At 48.7% G+C, this 21008-nt stretch overlaps 1 protein-coding gene across 1 annotated transcript; it reads left to right on the top strand.

Annotated features, from left to right (window-relative positions):
- The first annotated feature begins 12295 nt into the window (after nt 1-12295).
- On the top strand, nt 12296-19427 carry HSP90AA1 (heat shock protein 90 alpha family class A member 1). Its single transcript, NM_001287271.1, is given in 11 exon segments — nt 12296-12380; nt 13631-13791; nt 13892-14258; nt 14410-14543; nt 14834-15142; nt 15795-15960; nt 16393-16583; nt 16743-16890; nt 17523-17791; nt 18071-18404; nt 18653-19427. Coding segments are annotated over 10 exon segments (2187 nt in total). The 5' UTR covers nt 12296-12380; nt 13631-13632; the 3' UTR covers nt 18763-19427.
- Nucleotides 19428-21008: the final 1581 nt, after the last annotated feature.

Genomic DNA, 21008 nt, shown 5'->3' with positions numbered 1-21008 from the left:
ATTTAGACTGGACATTAGGAAGAACTTCTTCACAGTTAGTGGGCAAAATCTGGAATGGGCTCCCAATGGAGGTAGTGCTCTCCCCTATCCTGGGGGTCTTCAAGAGGAGGTTAGATAGGCATCTGGCTGGAGTCATCTGAATCCAGCACTCTTTCCTGCCTATGCAGGGTGTCGGACTTGATCTATTGAGGTCCCTTCCGACCCTAACATCTATGAATCTGTGAATCTATGCTGATAGTTTCCTGATGCTGTGACACTGGTCCCACGGTGGCAAGGCTCCTCCAAGCCTCAAGGCAGAAGAACAAACGTTGCTCTTCCCCTTTCACTCCTGCCAGGGCATACTCCAGTCAGGACTGGCTCTCCTGCAGCCATGCTCCCTGGCCTCTCCTCTCTCCTCAGCCAGCATGGAGCTAGTCTTTATTACGTGTTCAGCTGCATGCTGGCCAACCCAAATCCAGCACAAGCTGATAAAGTGCAGCGACTGCGGTGCCAGGGATTCCTCAGACTGCACCCCTGGTGTTTCTTTGGGTAAGTGTTTGCTCCCAGAGGGAGCATCTTCAGCTTCATCCTATCCCCAAAGGGGAGTGGGATTGCCACTGGGGATTTTGTGACCCCCCAGTAAGGGTTGGTGGGGAGTACCCTGCTATGACAGTACTTAATGCAGATGTGAATATAAGTGATATATTTGTATGTTAAATAAAACACAGATGCATAACTGGATGGCATAAAGATAGGCATAATTGGAAGTGGAGTTCCATATATATATATATATATATATATATATATAATATATAATACGTGTGTGTACTAGGGCCTTCATTTATATATGTATGTATGTATGTATGTCCTGCATCCGGGACATTGTGGAGAGGATCCCAAAGCTCCTTCAACCCACAGACCACTATCCCATGCTCCTTATTCATGTGGGCACCAATGACATGGCTCGGAGCACTCCCAGCCGGGTCATGAGGCGCTATAGGGATTTGGGAGCGGGGCTAAAGGGTCTGGGGGCACAGGTGGTGTTCTCGTTGATCCTCCCAGTCTCAGGCTATGGGCTGAGGAGGGAGAGGAGGATCCACGTGGTCAACCAAAGACTTTGGCGCTGCTGTCGTCGGGAAGGCTTTGGCTTTCATTACCACAGCCCACTCTTTGGCGAGAGAGGCAGCGAGCTGCTGGGAAGAGATGGCCTCCACCTCTCTCCCCTAGGGAGGTGGCCCTTCTCAGCCAGACTGGCTGACCTGCTCCACCAGGCTTTAAACTAAGCCCGCTGGGGGACGGGGGGACTACTGCCACTGCTGGCCCGCTAAGCAATCCTTGCAAAGTCAGCAGTTCAAGGCACTTAAGGGAGCCCACCCCTGCCCCAGCCCTGGTACAATCTGTGGGCAAGGAAGGAGCCCCCCCAGGGGACACTTGCCTGCCTGTACACAAATGCCAGGAGCTTGGGGAATAAGCAGAAGCTCATCCTCCTGCTCAATGCAAACAATTATGATGTCATAGGGATAACGGAGACCTGGTGGGACTCTACCCATGACTGGACCATGGGTATACATGGCTATACCCTGTACAGGAGGGATCGTGTAGATAAAAGGGGCAGGGATGTAGCTCTCTATGTTAAGGAAAGCTACAAGTCCCTGCAAGCCGATATTGGCGACCAGAGTGGATGGCTGGAGACCCTCTGGGTTAAAATCTGTGGGGAACACGGCACAGGGGACACAATGGTGGGAGTCTACTATAGACCTCCCACCCAAAGTCCTGAGCTTGACCAGGAGTTTGCCTGGGAACTGGCTGAGGCAGCATGCTCCAGGACCATGGTTGTCATGGGTGACTTCAATTACCCGGACATCTCGTGGGAGGATCGCTCAGCAAAATCTGAGCGGTCGCAAAGCTTCCTCTCGTGTGTGGATGACCTCTACCTGACTCAAGAAGTCTATGGGCCAACGAGAGGCAAAGCGCTGCTCGACCTGGTACTGGCTACTGGGGATGACCTAGTCGGTGACCTAGTGATCGATGGGAAGCTGGGTGACAGCGACCAGGAGCTGATCACCTTCACCATCCGCCGAAAAGTTGGCAAGTCAGTCAGCAACACAGAAGTCCTTGATTTCAGGAAAGCAGACTTTGACAAGCTCAGGAGGCTTGTCAGTGAGGCCCTAAGGGACCATGACCACAGGGAGAGGGGAGTTCAAGAAGAGTGGTTGCTCCTCAAGGGAGCGATCCTCAATGCACAAACTAAGTCTATTCCATCTCGGAGGAAAGGCAGCAAGAGGGCACAGCAGCCCCCCTGGCTCTCCAGGGACCTAGCAGACCTCCTGAGGCTAAAAAGAAAGGCCTACAAAGGATGGAGGATGGGAGTCACCTCCAAGGAGGATTATTCTGCACTGGTCCAGTCCTGTAGGGAGCATACCAGGAAAGCCAAGGCTGCAACTGAACTCCAACTAGCTTTGAGCATCAAGGACAATAAAAAGTCCTTTTTCAGATATGTGGGGAGCTGGAGGAAAAGCAGGGGCAACGTTGGACCCCTGCTGAACCAGATGGGGCAACTGACAACTGATGCCCAGGAAAAAGCCAACCTATTAAATAGGTACTTTGCATCGGTATTTCATCAGTCCCATGGGACACCCATGCCCGCTACGGGACAGGGAAGTCTGGGTGAGGGTGATCCCCTGCCCTCCATTAATGCTTTGTGAAGGAACATCTTGAGAAGCTGGATACCTTCAAGTCAGCCGGCCCTGACAATCTTCACCCCAGGGTACTCAAGGAGCTGGCGAGCATCATAGCCCAGCCTCTAGCACGGATCTTTGAAAACTCTTGGCGCTCTGGTGTAGTGCCCGAAGACTGGAAGAAGGTCAATGTGGTGCCTATCTTCAAGAAAGGGAGGAAAGTGGATCCGGCTAACTATAGGCCCATCAGCCTGACTTCTATCCCGGGGAAGATCTTAGAAAAGTTTATTAAAGAGGCCATCCTTAACAGACTGGCCGACGCCAACACCTTAAGGGATAGCCAGCACGGGTTTGTTGCGGGTAGGTCTTGCTTGACCAATCTCATTTCCTTCTACGACCAGGTGACCTATTACCTGGACAAGGGAGAAGAGATTGATGTCATATATCTTGACTTCAAAAAAGCCTTCTATCTGGTTTCCTATGATCACCTCTTGGAGAAACTGGCCCATTGTCGCCTTGGGTCCTCCACGATCCACTGGCTGGAAAATTGGCTCCGTGGTTGGACCCAGAGGGTAGTAATTGATGGAAGTCACTCATCGTGGTGTCCTGTGACCAGTGGGGTCCCCCAAGGCTCTGTCCTTGGACCCATACTGTTCAACATCTTCATTAATGATGTGGACACTGGAGTCAGAAGCGGACTGGCCAAGTTCGCCGATGACACCAAACTTTGGGGCAAAGCATCCACACCAGAAGACAGGCGGGTGATCCAGGCTGACCTGGACAGGCTCAGCAAGTGGGTGGACGAGAATCCGATGGTGTTCAACACCAATAAATGCAAGGTTCTCCACCTTGGGAAGAAAAACCTGCAGCATCCTTATAGGCTCGGCAGTGCTATGTTGGCTAGCACTAAGGAAGAAAGAGACTTGGGGGTCATCGTTGACCACAAGATGAACATGAGCCTGCAGTGCGATGCTGCGGCTAGTAAAGCAACCAAAATGCTGGCTTGCATCCACAGATGCTTCTCAAGCAAATCCTGGGACGTCATTCTCCCCTTGTACTCGGCCTTAGTGAGGCCGCAGCTGGAGTACTGCATCCAGTTTTGGGCTCCACAATTCAAAAAGGATGTGGAGAAGCTTGAGAGAGTCCAGAGAAGAGCCACGCGCATGATCAGAGGTCAGGGAAGCAGACCCTACGATGACAGGCTGAGAGCCCTGGGGCTCTTTAGCCTGGAAAAGCACAGGCTCAGGGGTGATCTGATGGCCACCTATAAGTTTATCAGGGGTGACCACCAGTATCTGGGGGAACGTTTGTTCACCAGAGTGCCCCAAGGGATGATGACTAGGTTGAATGGTCATAAACTACTACAAGACCATTTCAGGCTGGACATAAGGAAGAATTTCTTTGCTGTCCGAGCCCCCAAGGTCTGGAACAGCCTGCCACCGGAGGTGGTTCAAGCGCCTACATTGAACACCTTCAAGAGCAAACTGGATGCTTATCTTGCTGGGATCCTATGACCCCAGCTGACTTCCTGCCCTTTGGGCAGGGGCCTGGACTCGATGATCTTCCAAGGTCCCTTCCAGCCCTAATGTCTATGAAATCTATTAAATGTATGTATGTATGTATGTATGCATGTATGTACTAGGGCCTTCATTATCCTTGAATTAATTGCACCCACTGTATATCCCACTTATTGCAGGGGAGACTAGAAGTCACAACATTCTTCAGACTTGAATGTAGTACTAAAGAGATATCTGTAGTGATATTCAAAAGATGGGCTCTTTATCAGAGAATGATTAAGACAAGAAAAACTACTGTCCTCTAAATTTATGATACTGTGCTTTAAAGCACAAAAAAAAAAAAAAAAAAGTTTGGTCAAAGCTAGTTCAATCCTCTCAGATGAAAGACGAAATGTCTACTGTGTTAAAAATAGGTAGGATACAAGAAGGAACTTTTGAGTATCTATTTTGAGACAGACCTCTGCAAAGTAATCACTGTGACTATCCTGCAAAAAAGTAACATGCCTCCTTTGCTGAAGTGTTGTCTTTGCCTTTTATGAGTAAGCAAATTAAAAAACTTGACTATCTGTAATTCTGAGAGTATTTAAATTTATTACTGAATTCTGAGTATATTTAGTACATATTAGCCAGAGATCAAACACCACAATTTGAAAATTTCTTAAAAGGAAAGAAGTGCTGTTGAAAAAACGTAGCACATATTTCCTTGGAACTTATGTATTTAAATTTAAATGCAGGTATATATGTTTGAAATGGGGGCCCAAATAAATTTGGTGGTTGTTATGAGAGTTATTTTCATATGGAAAAGAACTTAGAGTATTAAAAATGCAAATAAAGGCTACAATATTGAAGTGCTAGATTCCCTAAAAAGAGGATATGCAGATGATTTCACCAAGAAACTTAGAGTTCAGATTTTATATCTCCTAAGGTTGTACCAAATTGTTAACATACTTGAAAAGATTCCCAGAACTTTTGACTCAACCGTAAAATGCACTTTTAGCAGATAATCTTAAGAGTTTCGATGGCAGAAACCAAATGTAAAAAAAAATTCAGTCTAAGACAGTGATGCTCAATGTCTTTTCCTGGCAGGCTGGATTGCCAGTGCCCAGTCTTTCCACACGCCAGATTCTGCCAGTGGTCCCAACCTGGCTCCCCAGGCAAGCATGCCAGGAACCCATCAGTTGGGCTCAGGGAGCAGTGCGAGATGCACAGGTGCAAGCCCATCGTGCCTTCACACCCCGAAGCCCCCCAGCAGCCGCAGAGCACCCTTGCTGACCCCCAGCACAGCCGGAGGTAAGCAGGGCCCATGGTGGGACTAGCAGAGTCCAACTGCAGGGAGGCAGCTGAGAGGAGCTGAGGAGGGTCTCTCCCCACCCTGGCTCCTACTTGGCCCAGCCCCCCAGGGAGAGAGAAGAGGGGGAGAGAGTACCTCTCCGGTGTGGCAGGGTCCCCCAAATCCCGGGCAGGTCCCCCGCTTGCCTGGGAGCAGAACAGTGCTGGTGGTGGTCCCAATGCACATGCATGCAGTTTAAAAGGGCCCACCAACAGGAAAAAAGCCCCAGTTGGGCTCAGGGAGTGCCCCAGCCCCTTAGCCCAGGAGGTCTGCTGCTTCCCAGGAGCCCATATCTGGGATGTAGCTGAGAGGATCCCAAAACTCATCCAGCCCACCGACCACTATCCTATGCTCCTTATCCACGTGGACACGAATGACATGGCTCAGAGCAATCCCAGCTGGGTCATGAAGCACTACAGGGCTTTGGCAGCAGGGCTTAATTAAGGGGTTGGGGCCACAGGTGGTGTTTTCTTCGATCCTTCCGGTTTTGGGCTATGGGCTGAGGAGAGAGAGGAGGATCAAGGTAGTCAACCAGAGACTGTGGTGCTGGTATCATCGTGAAGGCTTCGGCTTCCACAATCATAGTCAGCTCTTTGGTGAGAGAGGCAGTGGTCTACTGGATAGAGACAGCCTCCACCTCACTCTGCTGGGGAGGAAGCTCTTCTCAGCCAGACTGGCTGACCTGCTCGACTGGGCTTTAAACTAAGCCCACTGGGGGATGGGTGGATAACCGCCAATGCAAGCCCACTAGGCAACTACTGCATAACCAGCAGTTTAGGGCATCCAAGGGAATCCATACCTACCCCAGCCCTGGAACGGTGTTTACCTGGGAGTGCAAGGAAGCCTAGGGCTTCCAATGGGACACTTATGTGTCTGTACACCAATGCCAGGAGCTTGGGGAACAAATAGGAGGAACTGGTCCTCCTGTTAAGGAAGAAAGATTACGATCTCATAGGGATAACGGAAACCTGGTGAGACTTCACCTATGACTGGGCCACAGGTATAGATGGCTATACCCTGTACAGCAGAGATTGTGCAGCTAAAAGGGGTGGGGGTGTAGCTCTCTGTCAAGGAAAGCTACATGTCCCTGCAAATTGACATTGGCTCTCAGGGAGGACAACTGGAGTCCCTCTGGGTTAAAATACGTGGGGAATATGGCACAGGGGACATCATGGTAGGAGTCTACTACAGACCTCCTAACCAGAAACAAGAGCTAGACCAGAAATTCGCCAGGGAGCTGGCTGAGGCCACATGCTCTCAGTGCATGGTTGTTATAGGAGACTTTAACTACCCAGACATCTCATGGGAAGAGACTCAGCCAAATCCAATCAGTTGCAAGGCTTCCTCACATGCGTGGATGAGCTCTACCTGACTCAAGAAGTCTATAGGCTCACAAAAGGTAAAGTGTTGCTGGACCTGGTACTGGCCAAAGGGGATGATCTAGTCAGTGACCTAAGAATCGATGGAAAGCTGGGTGATAGTGACCACGAACCGATCATCTTTACTATCCATCGCAAAACTGGCAAGTCAGTCAGCAATACCAAAGTCCTCGACGTTGGGAAAGCTGACTTTGACAAGCTCAGGAGGCTTGCCCTAAGGGACCATGACTTGACAAGAAGAGGAGTCCAAGAGGAGAGGTTGCTTCTCAAGGGTGCGATCCTGACAGCACAAGGGTTGTCCATCCTATCTCAGAGGAAGGGTAGCAAAAGGGCACAGCAACCCCCTTGGCTCAGCAGGGAACTTGAGGACCTCCTATACCTAAAAAGAGAGACTTATAAAGGATGGAAGGCTGGAATAACCACCAAGGAGGAGTACTCAGCACTGGTCCGTGCCTGCAGGGAGCGGACCAAGAAAGCCAAGGCTGGAACCGAATTCCATCTGGCTTCACGTATCAAGGATAATAAAAAGGCCTTTTTCAGATATGCAGGGAGTCAGAAAAAAGCAAGGGATAACACTGGACTCCTGCTGAACCAAATGGGACAACTGATAACCGACACCCAGGAAAAAGCCAACCTGCTTAATGGGTACTTCGTGTCGGTCTTTCATCAGCCCAAAGGGACCGCCCTGCCTAGCATGACACAGGATGACCAGGTTGAGGGTGTATTTGTACCCAGCATCAGTGTAGACCTTGTAAAGGAACACCTTGAGAGGCTGGACATCTTCAAGTCAGCTGGTCCTAACAAATTACACCCTAGAGTACTCAAGGAGCTGGCAGGTGTCATAGCTCAACTATTGGCAAAAATATTTGAAAACTCATGGTGCTCAGGCAGAGTACCTGAAAACTGCAAGAAGGCCAATATGATACCCATCTTCAAGAAAGAGTGGAAAGTAGATCCCAGGAATTACAGGCCAATCAGCTTGACCTCAATCCCCAGTAAGATTCTGGAGAAAATTATCAAAGAGACTCTTCTTGATAAACTGGCTGATGGCAACATCCTGAGAGACAGCCAGCATGGGTTTGGCGTGGATAGGTCTTGCCTGACCAATCTCAACTCCTTCTATGACCAGGTGACATATCACCTGGACAAGGGAGAAGAGATTGACATCATATATCTGGACTTTAAAAAAGCCTTTGATCTGGTGTCCCATGATCTCCTTATGCAAAAATTGGCCAGATGTGGCCTCAGCTACACCACAGTCCGATGGCTGGGAAAGTGGCTCCAAGGTTGGATCCAGAGAGTAGTAGTCTATGGAAGCAAATCATTATGGTGCTCTGTGACCAGTTGCATCCCCCAAGGCTTGGACTGGTTCTCTTCAACATCTTTATCAATGATGTGGACATTGGTGTCAGAAGCACACTGGTCAAGTTCGCTGATGACACTAAACTTTGGGGCATAGCGTCCACACCTGAGGATAGGCTAGTGATCCAGGCTGACCTGGACAAACTTAGTAAGTGGATGGATATAAACCTGATGACGTTCAATACCAAAAAATGCAAGGTACTCCACTTTGGGGGAAAAAAATCCGCAGCATGCTTATAGATTCGGGAGTCCTACACTTGCTAGCACCGTGGCTGAAAGAGACTTGGGGGTCATGATTGATCACAAGATGAACATGAGCCACCAATGTGATGTCGCAGCTGGTAAAGCAAACAAAACTCTGGCTTGCATCCATAGATGCTTCTCAAGTAAATCCCAGGATGTCATCCTCCCACTGTACTCGGCCTTGGTGAGGCCGCAGCTGGAGTATTGCATCCAATTCTGGGCTCCACAGTTCAAGAAGGATGTCAAGAAGCTTGAGAGAGTCCAGAGGAGAGCCATGCACATGATCAGAGGGCAAGAGAATAGGCCTTATGATGAGAGGCTGAGAGTCATGGGACTCTTCAACCTGGAAAAGCGCAGGCTCAGGGGTGACCTGGTGGGAGCCTATAATTACGTAAGGGTTGAGCACCAGGATCTGGGAGAGCGTCTGTTCACCAGAGCATCCCTAAGGGATAACAAGGACCAACGGTCATAAACTCCTCTGTGACCGTTTTAGGCTGGACATAAGGAAAAACTTCTTTACTGTCTAAGCCCCCAAGGCCTGGAATAGACTCCCTCCAGAAGTGGTGCAGGCACCTACTCTGGACTCTTTCAAGAAACGTTTGGATGCTTATCTTGCTGGGATCCTTTGACCCTAGCTGACTTCCTGCCCCTGGGGCAGGGGGCTGGACTTGATGATCTTCAAAGTCCCTTCCAGCCCTAATATTTATGAAATCTATGGAATCTAGCCATGAGGGGTCGGGGAGGGAGGGAGGGAGGGAGGGGACAGACTGGCACCAATGCAGCCCCAACAGAAAGTGTGGCCTCCTACCAGCCACACGGTGCTTGGGGTTTTGGAATTGCAAAGGGAAGGGTGGTTGTATTAATGGTCACCACTCTCCCACCAGCAAGTCTCCCCAACCTGTGGGGTGTCCTAGAGCCAAATGTGAGGGCTCTGTGGGCTACATTTGGCCTATGGGCCAGAGACTGACCACTCCCGGTGTAAGAGACAGCATTTATTCTGGGACTTTACATTGCTTTTGGGTTATGTTTACACTAGAGCAGTGGTTTTGCGAATTTCCTAGCAGGCCAGATCCAGACTGCAAGAAGCTGCCTTCACCAGATATGGAATCAGCTGCAGCAGTGCAGGGGTTAACACAGCAGTTGCTCAGCCCCACCTACTGCTGACATGCAGGGCTTCAAAGCTGGGAATTCAGAGGTAAGATCTGCCCCAATAGTTCATCCCTCCGCAAGCATCCCTCCAGGCACCCCAATAGTTCTGCCCCTTCTAGAAGCCACACACTGCAGGTGGAGTAGCTCTGTGGCAGGATGCTGCCCATGGACTGGATGTTTGACACCTGACCTACAGGGACCCATAGTTTGGCTAACTATTCACATCCAACAGGGGTAACAATAAGGCATGGTCCCAGGCCTCAGGCCCACATCTGAACAGGCTCCCTGACCTATCAACCAATGCTGAAAGAAAGCATGTGCAACATGTGCCCCTACACTGGGTGTACTAAATGAAGGAGTACAGAAGGCACACCAAACCAAGACATGAGCACACAAATGTGCCAAAATTCAAACATACAATTGTGTGAAAACCTGTATAAGCCTACATATAAGGGGTACTGACCGGCCTTCAGGGGGGGAGTTCTTGTCTCTTATGTGGGGGGTGCCGTGTCTCAGTGGGTGTCTTAACCACTGAGCTATTGGTATAATGGGACACAAATAGCCATACCTCGGGTCAAAAGTCTTATAAACAACTGTCTTGTGTAAAGTGTGATCTGGTAGGTATGCTCAGCCAATAACTACTGGAAAGGTGAGCTGGACAGAGCAACACTTAGTATACAGATATTGATGGGATGTAGATATGGCCTAGGGCAGAGGTGTCAAACTCACCCAGGCCAGGACTCTGGGTTGGATCTGAACTGCAGGGCTCCTCCTGGGTTGGATACGTGGGGGCAGAGGCTGTAGCAGGTGCAGCAGCAGGTCTGGCAAGCGGCTGGGGTCCAGCAGCACCAAAGCAGAAGTGGGCCAGGTGACTGCAGGGCAAGCAGGGCTGTGGCAGCAAAACCCTTCATCATCCTGCTGCTCAGAGCCATGTCCAGCTGGGTCCAGGGCTCCCAAATTCTGTGACAGTCTCTCCCCCCTCCCCAGCCACGCGCCAGCTTCCACTCCCCAACTACTGACCAGAATTTCCGGCTCTAGGCTGAAACTGACCTGTGGGCCCAATGTTGTGGGATCCTTTGGCCCTAGGCGACTTCCTGCCCTTTGGGCAGGGGACTGGACCTGATGATCTTACAAGGTCCCTTCCAGCCCTAACGTCTATGAAATCAATGTTGGACGGCCCTGGTCCAGGGCTCAGATCATGGGGTTCAGGACTGAGGTGATCGTGTTCATGGTCTACCAGCAAGAGCCTAGGTGCATACAGGCTTAGATGGAGCTGGGTGGGGTGTTATGAGAGCGGCACCTGAATATTGATTGGGCTTCAGTGCTTAATTCCCCTAGCGAATTTAGTCCCTTGTCTTTTTAATTAACGACGTTCCAAAGCACTGCTGAGGAGCCAGTTTTGTTAACTTTTTGTCTGGTCTCTGTAAAACGTTATGACCTCTTTAAAAGGCTGTTGCTAGAAAAAGCTCCAGGCGCCCAGATATCAGAGCCAACAGGAACGTCACTGCAGTGTTTTGCATCATGGCTGTTCCCAATGGCAGCTCGCTGCGCTGGCCCCTGGGTCCCTCCCGGGCATTTCACTGAACTGGGCTGTCAAAAAAGCCTGAACACACTTCCGTCTGTCCAGTTTGCTCGTCACAGGGCTGCTCCTGCCTGAACCGGGCCAAACCTCCCTCACAGGCAGCTGTTAAACTGACGAGCAAATCTCCCAGCACCGCCCGGCTCGGCACAACGCAGGGGCAGCTTAGCCAGGCTGCCGCAGGGGTGCCTGGAGGGATGCTTGCAGGGGTGCCGCAGGCGAGCTGCCCAGCGTTAGCACCGTGAGGTATGCAGACCCCATTTGGGAGATGAACACAGGGGTTTGGGACAGGACTCTGCAGCCGGACCTGCGGTGGGCTTTCCGAGGTGCATTGCTCTGCGTCATCAAACAAGTGAAAACGAAGAGCTGGCCTTTCCTGGAGTCTGACAAGGTTGAGAATCACTGGGTACACGGCGTACCCCTAGTGCAAGGAGGCTGGCTATGCGGTGTACCCCACTGCCCTGCACAGGGCACTGCCTCAGGGGCCGCAGCCCCATGCGCGGGGCGCGCATCCAGCTTGGGAAGGGGCTCACGCCCCTGAGATACGCCCCCTCCCCCCGTGGCTGTGGGGGAAGGGCGGGGGGTGGGGGCCGTTCCAGCAGAGCTCCGCTGCTTCTAGGACATTCGGAGCCGGGCGCTCCCCAGGGGGCGGGGCCAGCCCCCATCCCCCCGGTTCTAGGACGTTCTGCGAGGCAGGCAGGCGAGTGGTGGAAAACGTCACTGTGATTAACGTAATCCCCGCCCCGCCCCCTGGAACGGCGCCAGCTCAACCGCCGGGGCGAGCAGTTACCGCGCACGCGCGTTGCGTCTCTCCTCCCGCGCTGACAGTTAGCAACGCGGGCCGCGTGGGGGGGCAGGATCCCACGAGCTCGCACGCGCCACCCTCATCCGCTCGAAGCGCGCCTGCGCGGAGGCGGGGTCGGAGCTGGCGCCTGCGCCATTGGCCCCCCGGGCGCCTACGTCATCTGCCACCCCCCCGACCAGAGCCCCGCCCCCCGCGCCTGTCAGTGAAGGTTCCCGATGGTTCTGGAAGGAGGCGGCGCCGCGGCTATATAAGGCGGTCGGCGGCTCGCGGCGCGCAGTGCCGTGGGTGGAGCAGGCGAGCGGGCAGCGCGTTACTGAGCAGCAAGGTAGTGGACAGCAGCAGCGGGAATCGCCGCCAAGGTGAGCGGCTGCTGAGCCCCCTTCCTCGAGGGCACTGCAGCCTCGCGCGGCACCGGCGGAGCGGGGCTACCGGGCATGGAGCTGGCGGCGGGATCGGGGTCTGGCCGTGCGGGGCCGGCCGGCAAGGCGGGCTGCGCGGGGCGGCCGGTCTAGAAAGTGCTGGAAGCTTGGAGGGGGGGGCGCTCTTCCCCCCCCGCTTAAAAGGGTCCTCGTGTGCGGGGCCGGCGCCGGCTCCCCTCAGTCCCGGGGCGGGGCCGCCGCCGGGTCCGTGCGCTGAAGGACCTCCTCGCTGCGCCCAGCCCGACACTGTCCTCTAGCGGCCGCGGGAGGAGCCGGACGGGTTTTCGCTGCCCTTCCGCTGCGCGCAGGGGGCGGCTGCACAGCCCGCGCCGGGAGGGCTGGAGCCGCTTCCCTGCCCCCCCCCTCCCGCCCGAGTGCGGTCAGCCCCTGGCCTGGTGGGTGTGAACACCCGTTTGGGTGGATGATGCAGGGGTGAGGTGAAGCGGCTGCTCCTTGCCTGAAGGTCTTAGGGTCTTTGAGAGAGAGGCTGGAGTCCACATGGACCCTCTTTTATTTCTTTGAGAGCTGTGGCTGGCTCTGGGGCAGTGCTGCCCTTTCTCCTCAGTGTTATCTAACACCTGGTGCAGGTTGGCTATTGGGGCTCTTGAGTTAGTTTGCTTGGTTTATCAGCTCTGGAGCAAAGGGGGAGAAAACCCCTAGGCACTTGCTACTGGTTTGATGTTTTCAGGGGCATGAAAAGATCTTTTTCTAGATAAGAACAATGTATCCAGCCATATATTTGATGGAGTAAGGTGACAGTGTAGGCAGTGTTTTTTGTTTTTTTTTTAAACAAAACCCCAAACAAAAAACGAGTTGAGTGACAGCATCACAGTAACATTCTCCTTAGCAGGACTTAAAATTTTTTGCTTATTCCATTTCTGGGGACTACCTGTGCTTTGCTTACTCCCAGGGGTGTAGGTTGTAGCTGTGTTGGTGGAAAGACATTTGCTTACTCCCAGGCTTTACAATCTCAAGAGTCCGTTCTGCTATAGAAGGGAATTCTAGCTGGGAGTCTTGTACCAGCAGAGTCTGTTCTGGATGCATTTGTTTCTCTGGTCTCATTGACTCCTCCCTCCCGAGAAGTACTGGCAGCAGTCGGTTAAATGAGTGACCAGCTGCAGATGAAGCATGTGTGCCTGGCTTATTTTTAAGAGCCATTTTAGACCGGTGCAATGTCGTTCTTTCCACAGATATGCCGGAAGCTGTGCAGACTCAAGACCAACCAATGGAGGAGGAGGTGGAGACCTTCGCCTTTCAGGCTGAGATAGCTCAGCTGATGTCCCTGATCATTAACACTTTCTATTCCAACAAAGAAATCTTTCTAAGGGAGCTGATTTCCAATTCCTCAGATGTAAGTATTCATTCAAGGAGAGGGATCTTTGGACAGCAAAAAGCTAATGTTCGGGGACAGGACTGAGAGGCCTAAATGTTGTTACTGTTTTTTTTTATAGGCGCTGGACAAGATCAGATATGAAAGCTTGACTGACCCAAGCAAGCTGGATTCTGGAAAAGATTTGAAAATTAACCTTATTCCCAACAAGCATGATCGTACCCTGACCATTGTGGATACTGGCATAGGGATGACTAAGGCTGACCTAGTGAACAACCTTGGTACTATTGCCAAGTCTGGCACCAAAGCCTTCATGGAGGCACTGCAGGCAGGTGCTGATATATCTATGATTGGCCAGTTTGGTGTTGGTTTTTACTCTGCCTACTTGGTTGCTGAGAAAGTGACAGTGATCACAAAGCATAATGATGATGAGCAGTATGCTTGGGAGTCTTCAGCTGGGGGATCCTTCACTGTCAGGCTTGATAATGGTAAGTTCTTGGTTTTGGGGGGATTTTTTTTAGTTTTTTCTATATTTGTGGCTTCAAGATTGCAGTGTTTATAAGTTTCTTCACTGATCAGACAACTTCGTTGGGTTTTTTTAAGCATTCTATAAAAAAACAACTCCTTTCTGTGTTTTAGGGGAACCTCTGGGCCGTGGCACTAAGGTTATTCTACACCTTAAGGAGGATCAGACCGAGTATTTGGAGGAAAGGCGAATCAAGGAAATCGTGAAGAAGCATTCTCAATTCATTGGCTATCCAATCACGCTCTTTGTAAGTATTTTCAAAATGTATGTCTTAGTTATTACTATGTTTCAAATAGCCCCATTATAAAAATTCCAGCCACTGCAGAGAGCTACTCTAACCCATATGCATTCATTCCTATTCCCTTGAACACTATAAATAAGGTTATGGCAGGAACTTCAAAAGCAGATCTCAGAAGAGTTGGTGAGGGAGTTTGAGTGCATGAGGTGGCTGGTGACTTTTTTTCACCACTAGGATTTTTGACAGAATTGTTCAAGATAATGAAAATGTCTATTTAATTTTTTTTAACCTTTTGGTAGGTGGAGAAAGAACGTGATAAGGAAGTGAGCGATGATGAAGCAGAAGAAAAGGAGGAAGAAAAAGAGGAAAAGGAAGAGAAAACAGAAGACAAACCAGAGATTGAGGATGTTGGCTCTGATGAAGAGGAAGAAAAGAAAGATGGAGACAAGAAGAAGAAAAAGAAGATCAAAGAAAAATACATTGATCAGGAAGAGCTGAACAAGACCAAGCCCATTTGGACCCGGAACCCAGATGACATCACTAATGAGGAATATGGAGAATTCTACAAAAGTCTGACCAATGACTGGGAAGATCACTTGGCAGTGAAAGTAAGTTCTGAGGGGCCTGGAGCAGCATTCAGGATAAGTATATAAAGTCCTGTTGATTTAAGCCTGAAGAGATCCTACATTTGGCACTGAGTATTTATAATGAGCAGCTCTTTTCTACTTAAAACCGCTTGCCTAGATGAGCGACGTGCTGTAAAATTACATTAAAACTGCAGTAAAAATATATTCAAGCTTGTTCTCTTATTATATTTACTGAGGTTCTTCAGGCATGGGCAAAACTAAAGTGCAGGCTTATGAACGTTGTGGGCAACAGTGCTGCTTTTCAGGATTTCACTAAGCTGCTAGGATTTGACAACTGAATTAAATTCCTACATGAAAACCAAGCTTTTATTAAGATAATGTTAATTTTCAAGGTATTTCATCTCTGGCTAAAGATGATTAAGCCTTTACTGTTGGACTGTTGAAACTTCGCTATTTAGAGAACCAAGCAATCCTTTGATAAGGTTGCTGGTGGAAACTGCCTTCTTTCTTATTGTGCCTTGTTGCACAAACTCAATTTTGTCTGGAATTGGCATAGTATAACCACAGTACTTCAGAAAGTACAGCCAGCCATACTCTATCCATAAGTAGTATAATGTCATAAAACAATTTCAGATAGATATATTTTTTTTAATTATGGCTTGTTATCTTGCAGCATTTCTCTGTGGAAGGGCAGCTGGAATTCAGAGCTCTCCTGTTTGTTCCAAGACGTGCACCATTTGATCTCTTTGAGAACAGAAAGAAAAAGAACAACATTAAGCTATATGTGCGCAGAGTATTCATCATGGACAACTGTGAGGAGCTGATCCCTGAATATCTGAGTAAGTATTCTATTTATACTTAAATAGACCTGATCTGTGATCACTTACAAAAGCAGTGTAGTGAGCATGATGCTTTCAAATAAAAACCCCTGGGGGACCAGAACACATCTTTCAATCTGTAGAAACTTAGGCAGCATTCTGAAAAGAATTGGTCACAAATCCACTTTCATTATTTCTCCCAATACATCTTCAGGTGATTTCTTTTTTTTTTTTTTTTTCCTAGGGGTACCTTTTGCAAGATATAGAAGCTTGGAAAATGGATGTATGTATTCAGGTGCCTGTATCTTGCAGAAGTTACCCCTTAAATAAAAAAAAAACAAAAAACCCCAAACAAACAAAAAACAGTCTCAGGAAAGGACTTTTTATATTGGATAAATAGCAGCACATGATCATGTTTTTGTTGTGGGTGTTGTGTTTTGTTTTTTTTAACAGACTTCATGAGGGGGGTTGTGGATTCTGAGGATCTTCCTCTGAACATTTCCCGTGAAATGCTGCAGCAGAGCAAGATTTTGAAAGTCATCAGAAAGAACTTGGTCAAGAAGTGCTTGGAACTCTTCACTGAGTTGGCAGAAGACAAGGAGAACTACAAGAAGTTCTACGAACAGTTTTCCAAGAACATTAAGGTCGGTCCTGTTGTAGCAAAAATTTGCTGCCCCCTCCCCCCCCTTCCTCCTGGTCACTTGTCAAAACTATTAAATTGTCAGTGTTGTGTAACTACGACTAGTACTGCAACTTATAGTTATGTAATGTATGATAGAAACCCTTTGTTAATTTGTTTTCAGCTTGGCATACATGAAGATTCCCAGAATCGCAAGAAACTCTCAGAACTGTTGAGATACTACACTTCTGCATCTGGTGATGAGATGGTTTCTCTGAAAGATTATTGCACACGGATGAAGGAAAACCAGAAACACATCTATTACATAACAGGCAAGTTGATCACAAAGTGGCTGCTCAAAAGGTTTTGATCATACCTTTAAGTAGCATTGGCTACAGGATGGAATAATGATTGGTAACAGCAGTTTTAAAACATGTTTGCAAGATTCGTAGATGCTAAGGTTGGAAGGGACCTCAATGGATCATCGACTCTGACCCCCTGCCTAGGCAGGAAAATGTGCTGGGGTCATGTGACTCCAACCAGGTGCTTGTCAGTTCTCCTTTTGAAGGTAAGGGAGAGCACCATCTCCCCTGGAAGATGCAGCAATTAAACACCTGGTACAACATGCAGCATGTATTCTAGTACATCATGCATCTAAAGGTGTTCTGTTGCATTTAATCTGTTAGTCACTGTACAGGTGACTTAATGGCCCAGAGACAGTTGAACTTTGTTTCAGTGGTGCTTCAGGAAACTGGACCTGCAAATGAGAAGGGGTTCTTTGCCATAAGCACTAGAAGCCTTGTGTTTGAGCCAGCTGTTCCTTCTAGCGGCTTAAGATCCAGCTTGGGATATCTTCTTCCTTCTGGGACAATTGAATGCTGAGAATCTTGCAATAGAGATCATCCATACTTTGGGTATTGAGGCACAGATTAAAATATCTGGGGCTTTTTTTGTTTATTTTTAGGTGAAACCAAAGACCAGGTAGCCAACTCTGCTTTTGTGGAGCGCCTTCGCAAACATGGTCTGGAGGTAATCTACATGATTGAACCTATTGATGAGTACTGTGTGCAGCAGCTAAAAGAATTTGAAGGCAAGACCCTGGTCTCTGTAACAAAAGAGGGTTTGGAGCTCCCAGAGGATGAAGAGGAGAAAAAGAAACAGGAAGAGAAAAAGGCCAAATTTGAAAACCTCTGCAAAATCATGAAAGATATTCTTGAGAAGAAAGTGGAGAAGGTAAGAATCTCTGTGTGTGTGTGTGTGTGTGTGTGTGTGTGTGTGTGTGTGTGTGTGTGTGTGTGTGTGTGTGTGTGTGTAGGCAGTCTTGGGTCAACTTTGGTATGAGACTTCTTTCTGCGAACAGATTTTTTAACAGTGGTAACAACATGCATAAAATGCGACTGACTGAATGCCATGTTCTCTGTAGCTAGTAAATAACATGACATAAGTGGCTCGCAGACTATGGCAACCAAATACTGTACAAACAGCTCACTGTTCGGTAATACCCATTTCCAGGTTGTTGTCTCCAACCGACTGGTTACTTCCCCATGCTGCATTGTAACAAGTACATATGGTTGGACTGCCAACATGGAAAGGATCATGAAGGCACAGGCCTTGAGAGACAACTCCACAATGGGCTACATGGCAGCAAAGAAACACCTCGAGATAAACCCTGATCATTCCATCATTGAAACACTGAGGCAGAAAGCAGAGGCAGACAAGAATGATAAGTCTGTGAAGGATCTGGTCATTCTGTTGTACGAAACCGCACTTCTGTCTTCTGGCTTCAGTTTGGAGGATCCCCAGACTCATGCCAACCGTATTTATAGAATGATCAAACTTGGCCTAGGTAAGTAGAAAGTACTAGCTCTTAGTTGGAATCTTTTTGATGCGACTTAGAGCAGTTTCTAATCATTGTGTCTGAAATACTGCAGCAGCAGGAATCCCCTCTTGCCCAAAGAGCAAGGAGATTTGTGGGGGGGGGGAGTTGTAGCCAAGAGTGTGTTTACTTCAGGAGGTGGGAAACAAAACTCAGGCACTGGTGGGAAGTACTAGGAAACTTAACTTTAGTGGTTTCTCACTTGTACATCTCTGCAGGTATTGATGAAGATGATGCTGCTACAGAAGAGGCAAGTCCTGCAGTCACTGAGGAGATGCCGCCACTTGAAGGAGATGATGACACATCGCGCATGGAAGAAGTGGATTAAATAGTCATCTAGTTTACAGAAACTTGTGAATGTTTCATTGGCTAATGAATAAGTTATATTTTGTATATTATGAATGTTACCTGCCAAAAAACCTGGTACTCTGTCTGCATTCCCTCTTTATATTTATTTTCAAAGATGTTATGCCTTTATTTTTGTTACATTTGCTTTTTCAGCTAATGTGAGAGAAAATGCCACTGAGGGAATGTTTTGGGGTTTTTTCTTTTTTTTTTCTCCCCCCTTTTAATATTGTACAACCCTAGACAGGCAAGCAAGGAGTAATTATTTTTGTCTGTATTAGCTGGCTGCAGGTTGGCAGGGTTTTTGACTTATTCTAATTGCCAGAAATTTGGAGAAAGAAGTAACTTAGACATGGCATAACATCTGGATGTTGTAATATAACATTATACAGCTCTTCACTCTATATGTATCTAACATTCAGTACCTAGTAACTAGGTATCTACAAGAGCTGAAGATTCTTGGAAGCTTTAACCTTGCTCCTAATTGTTTCAAGGTTGTCTTGATGTTAACTTCTTGGGTTTTTTATACTGTATAAGGATTCTGGATTGCACTATCATAGGATAGAATCCACTTGTAAATCTTGTGTCTTATGCAACTCTGCATGTGCAGTTCAACCCTAGAACTGTAAGAATAAAAGTGTTATGAATGAACACTAGAAGTGAAATCGTCTTTTTCTCTCCAAACAACAGTAATGAATTTTTTTGTTTGTTTCCAAAGCCAGAATCGCTCTAAACTTGACTGAAACCTAGTCACTGACTAGTGAATTGCATCATAAACTAGAATCTTTTTTCTTTCCCACTTTCCCCCTTGTTCTGCTGCTTGTTCATTTTTATTTTTCCTTTTTGGGGAGGCTGTTCTGTTATTGTGCCCCTTGGAAACATCTCTATCCAAAGCTTGAGCTTCCAAGAAGAAACAAAAGGTTAATAAGTGCTGTAGTCAGCTACCTTAATTGCAACAGTGGGCCTCTTTTTAAGGTGCTAGTTATAGTCATGTAGAAGTAGTTTTCTAGCAGGGGTGCAGCTGTAGTAAAGTAACCTTAGTTTTTGGCAGTACCCAGGAAGAAAATGGGAGATGCTTGCTTTCCCTTGATATTTAAACTGTTGTTTTCACACGTTCTGCCTAGAACAGGACCTTGAGGTGGTAGAAACTTAGGATGTCTTTACATGTGCTGCGGGAAGGTGTGCTTCACAGTGGTTCTGAGAGCCACTCTAATTTTTAAAGCATCTGCTGTATTGCATGTATTCAGGGGTGCTTCAACTTGGCATGCTCACCTAGACTTGATTAATCAAGTGTACTCCAACACATAGTATTTGGCACATGTTGAAGCAGGTACCTGACACCTGGTGTGCGTGGGTGCCCATAGTGTGGACACTATCTCCTATGAAGCTCTTAAAAGAGGCAGTTTGGTTATTCTGTGGCAATACACACAAATGAAAGTCCTTGGAGGGAAGAATGAACTTAGAGCACCCTGTAGACCATCCCAGCCTGGCCAGAGGGAGGGACAACAGTACCAAAGCATTTCCTACACAACTTCAGTCTTTCCCAGGGGTGGTCCAAAGAAGATTGAACAGGGATCCAGATGTTGTTTCTCACAGAAAAATGAAGGAAAGGGGAAAATCTGCACTTTATCTGAGGAAAATGGATTTCTCATTTTACCAGAGAAACGTGGATTTTGCAGTTCTGAAAAGAGCAATCATTCACAGTTCCAGCCTGTGAGGGAGTGGGAACAAGGCGATCAGGCAGGGAGTGCTGTGTGTATATGTACATGGCTGCCAGGCAGCCTGGAGAGCAGCTCCTGAAGGTAAGGGGGGGAAGGGGATTGAGGCTCCCAGAAGGAGGGAGTTGAGCAGGGCTGAGGTTGCTGCCCAGCACACCAATGCATCAGGCTTGGGGCTGCAGTGCAGCTTGGGGATTAGGGTGGCTGCAGGCAGATGAGGGGAGAAGAAAGGAAGCTCCCTGATGCTGTGAGCATTCGGGGGGGGGGGGGGGGGGGGGGCAGGAGGCACCCATACCTTTCAGATACGTGCATGGGGTGGGGGCAGGGCTTGTGGGGAGTGGGGGCCTGCCTTCCCCCAGGGCCTCTGCAGCCACACATGTGCAACTGGCACTGTGGGGCACAGGGAAGCTGCTTGCTGCTGACAGCTCCCCACTGCCCTGGCAAGGCTGTTGCATGGCAGCAGCAGGGATGGCTGCTCAGGGTTGTGCCCCTTATTGCTGCTGTGTAGGCA

Source organism: Alligator mississippiensis, chromosome 2 (genome assembly GCF_030867095.1).
Source record: "Alligator mississippiensis isolate rAllMis1 chromosome 2, rAllMis1, whole genome shotgun sequence".
NCBI lineage: Eukaryota > Metazoa > Chordata > Crocodylia > Alligatoridae > Alligator > Alligator mississippiensis.
The sequence above is the reverse complement of the archived record's forward strand: the minus strand, read 5'-3'. Positions and strand labels throughout refer to the sequence as shown.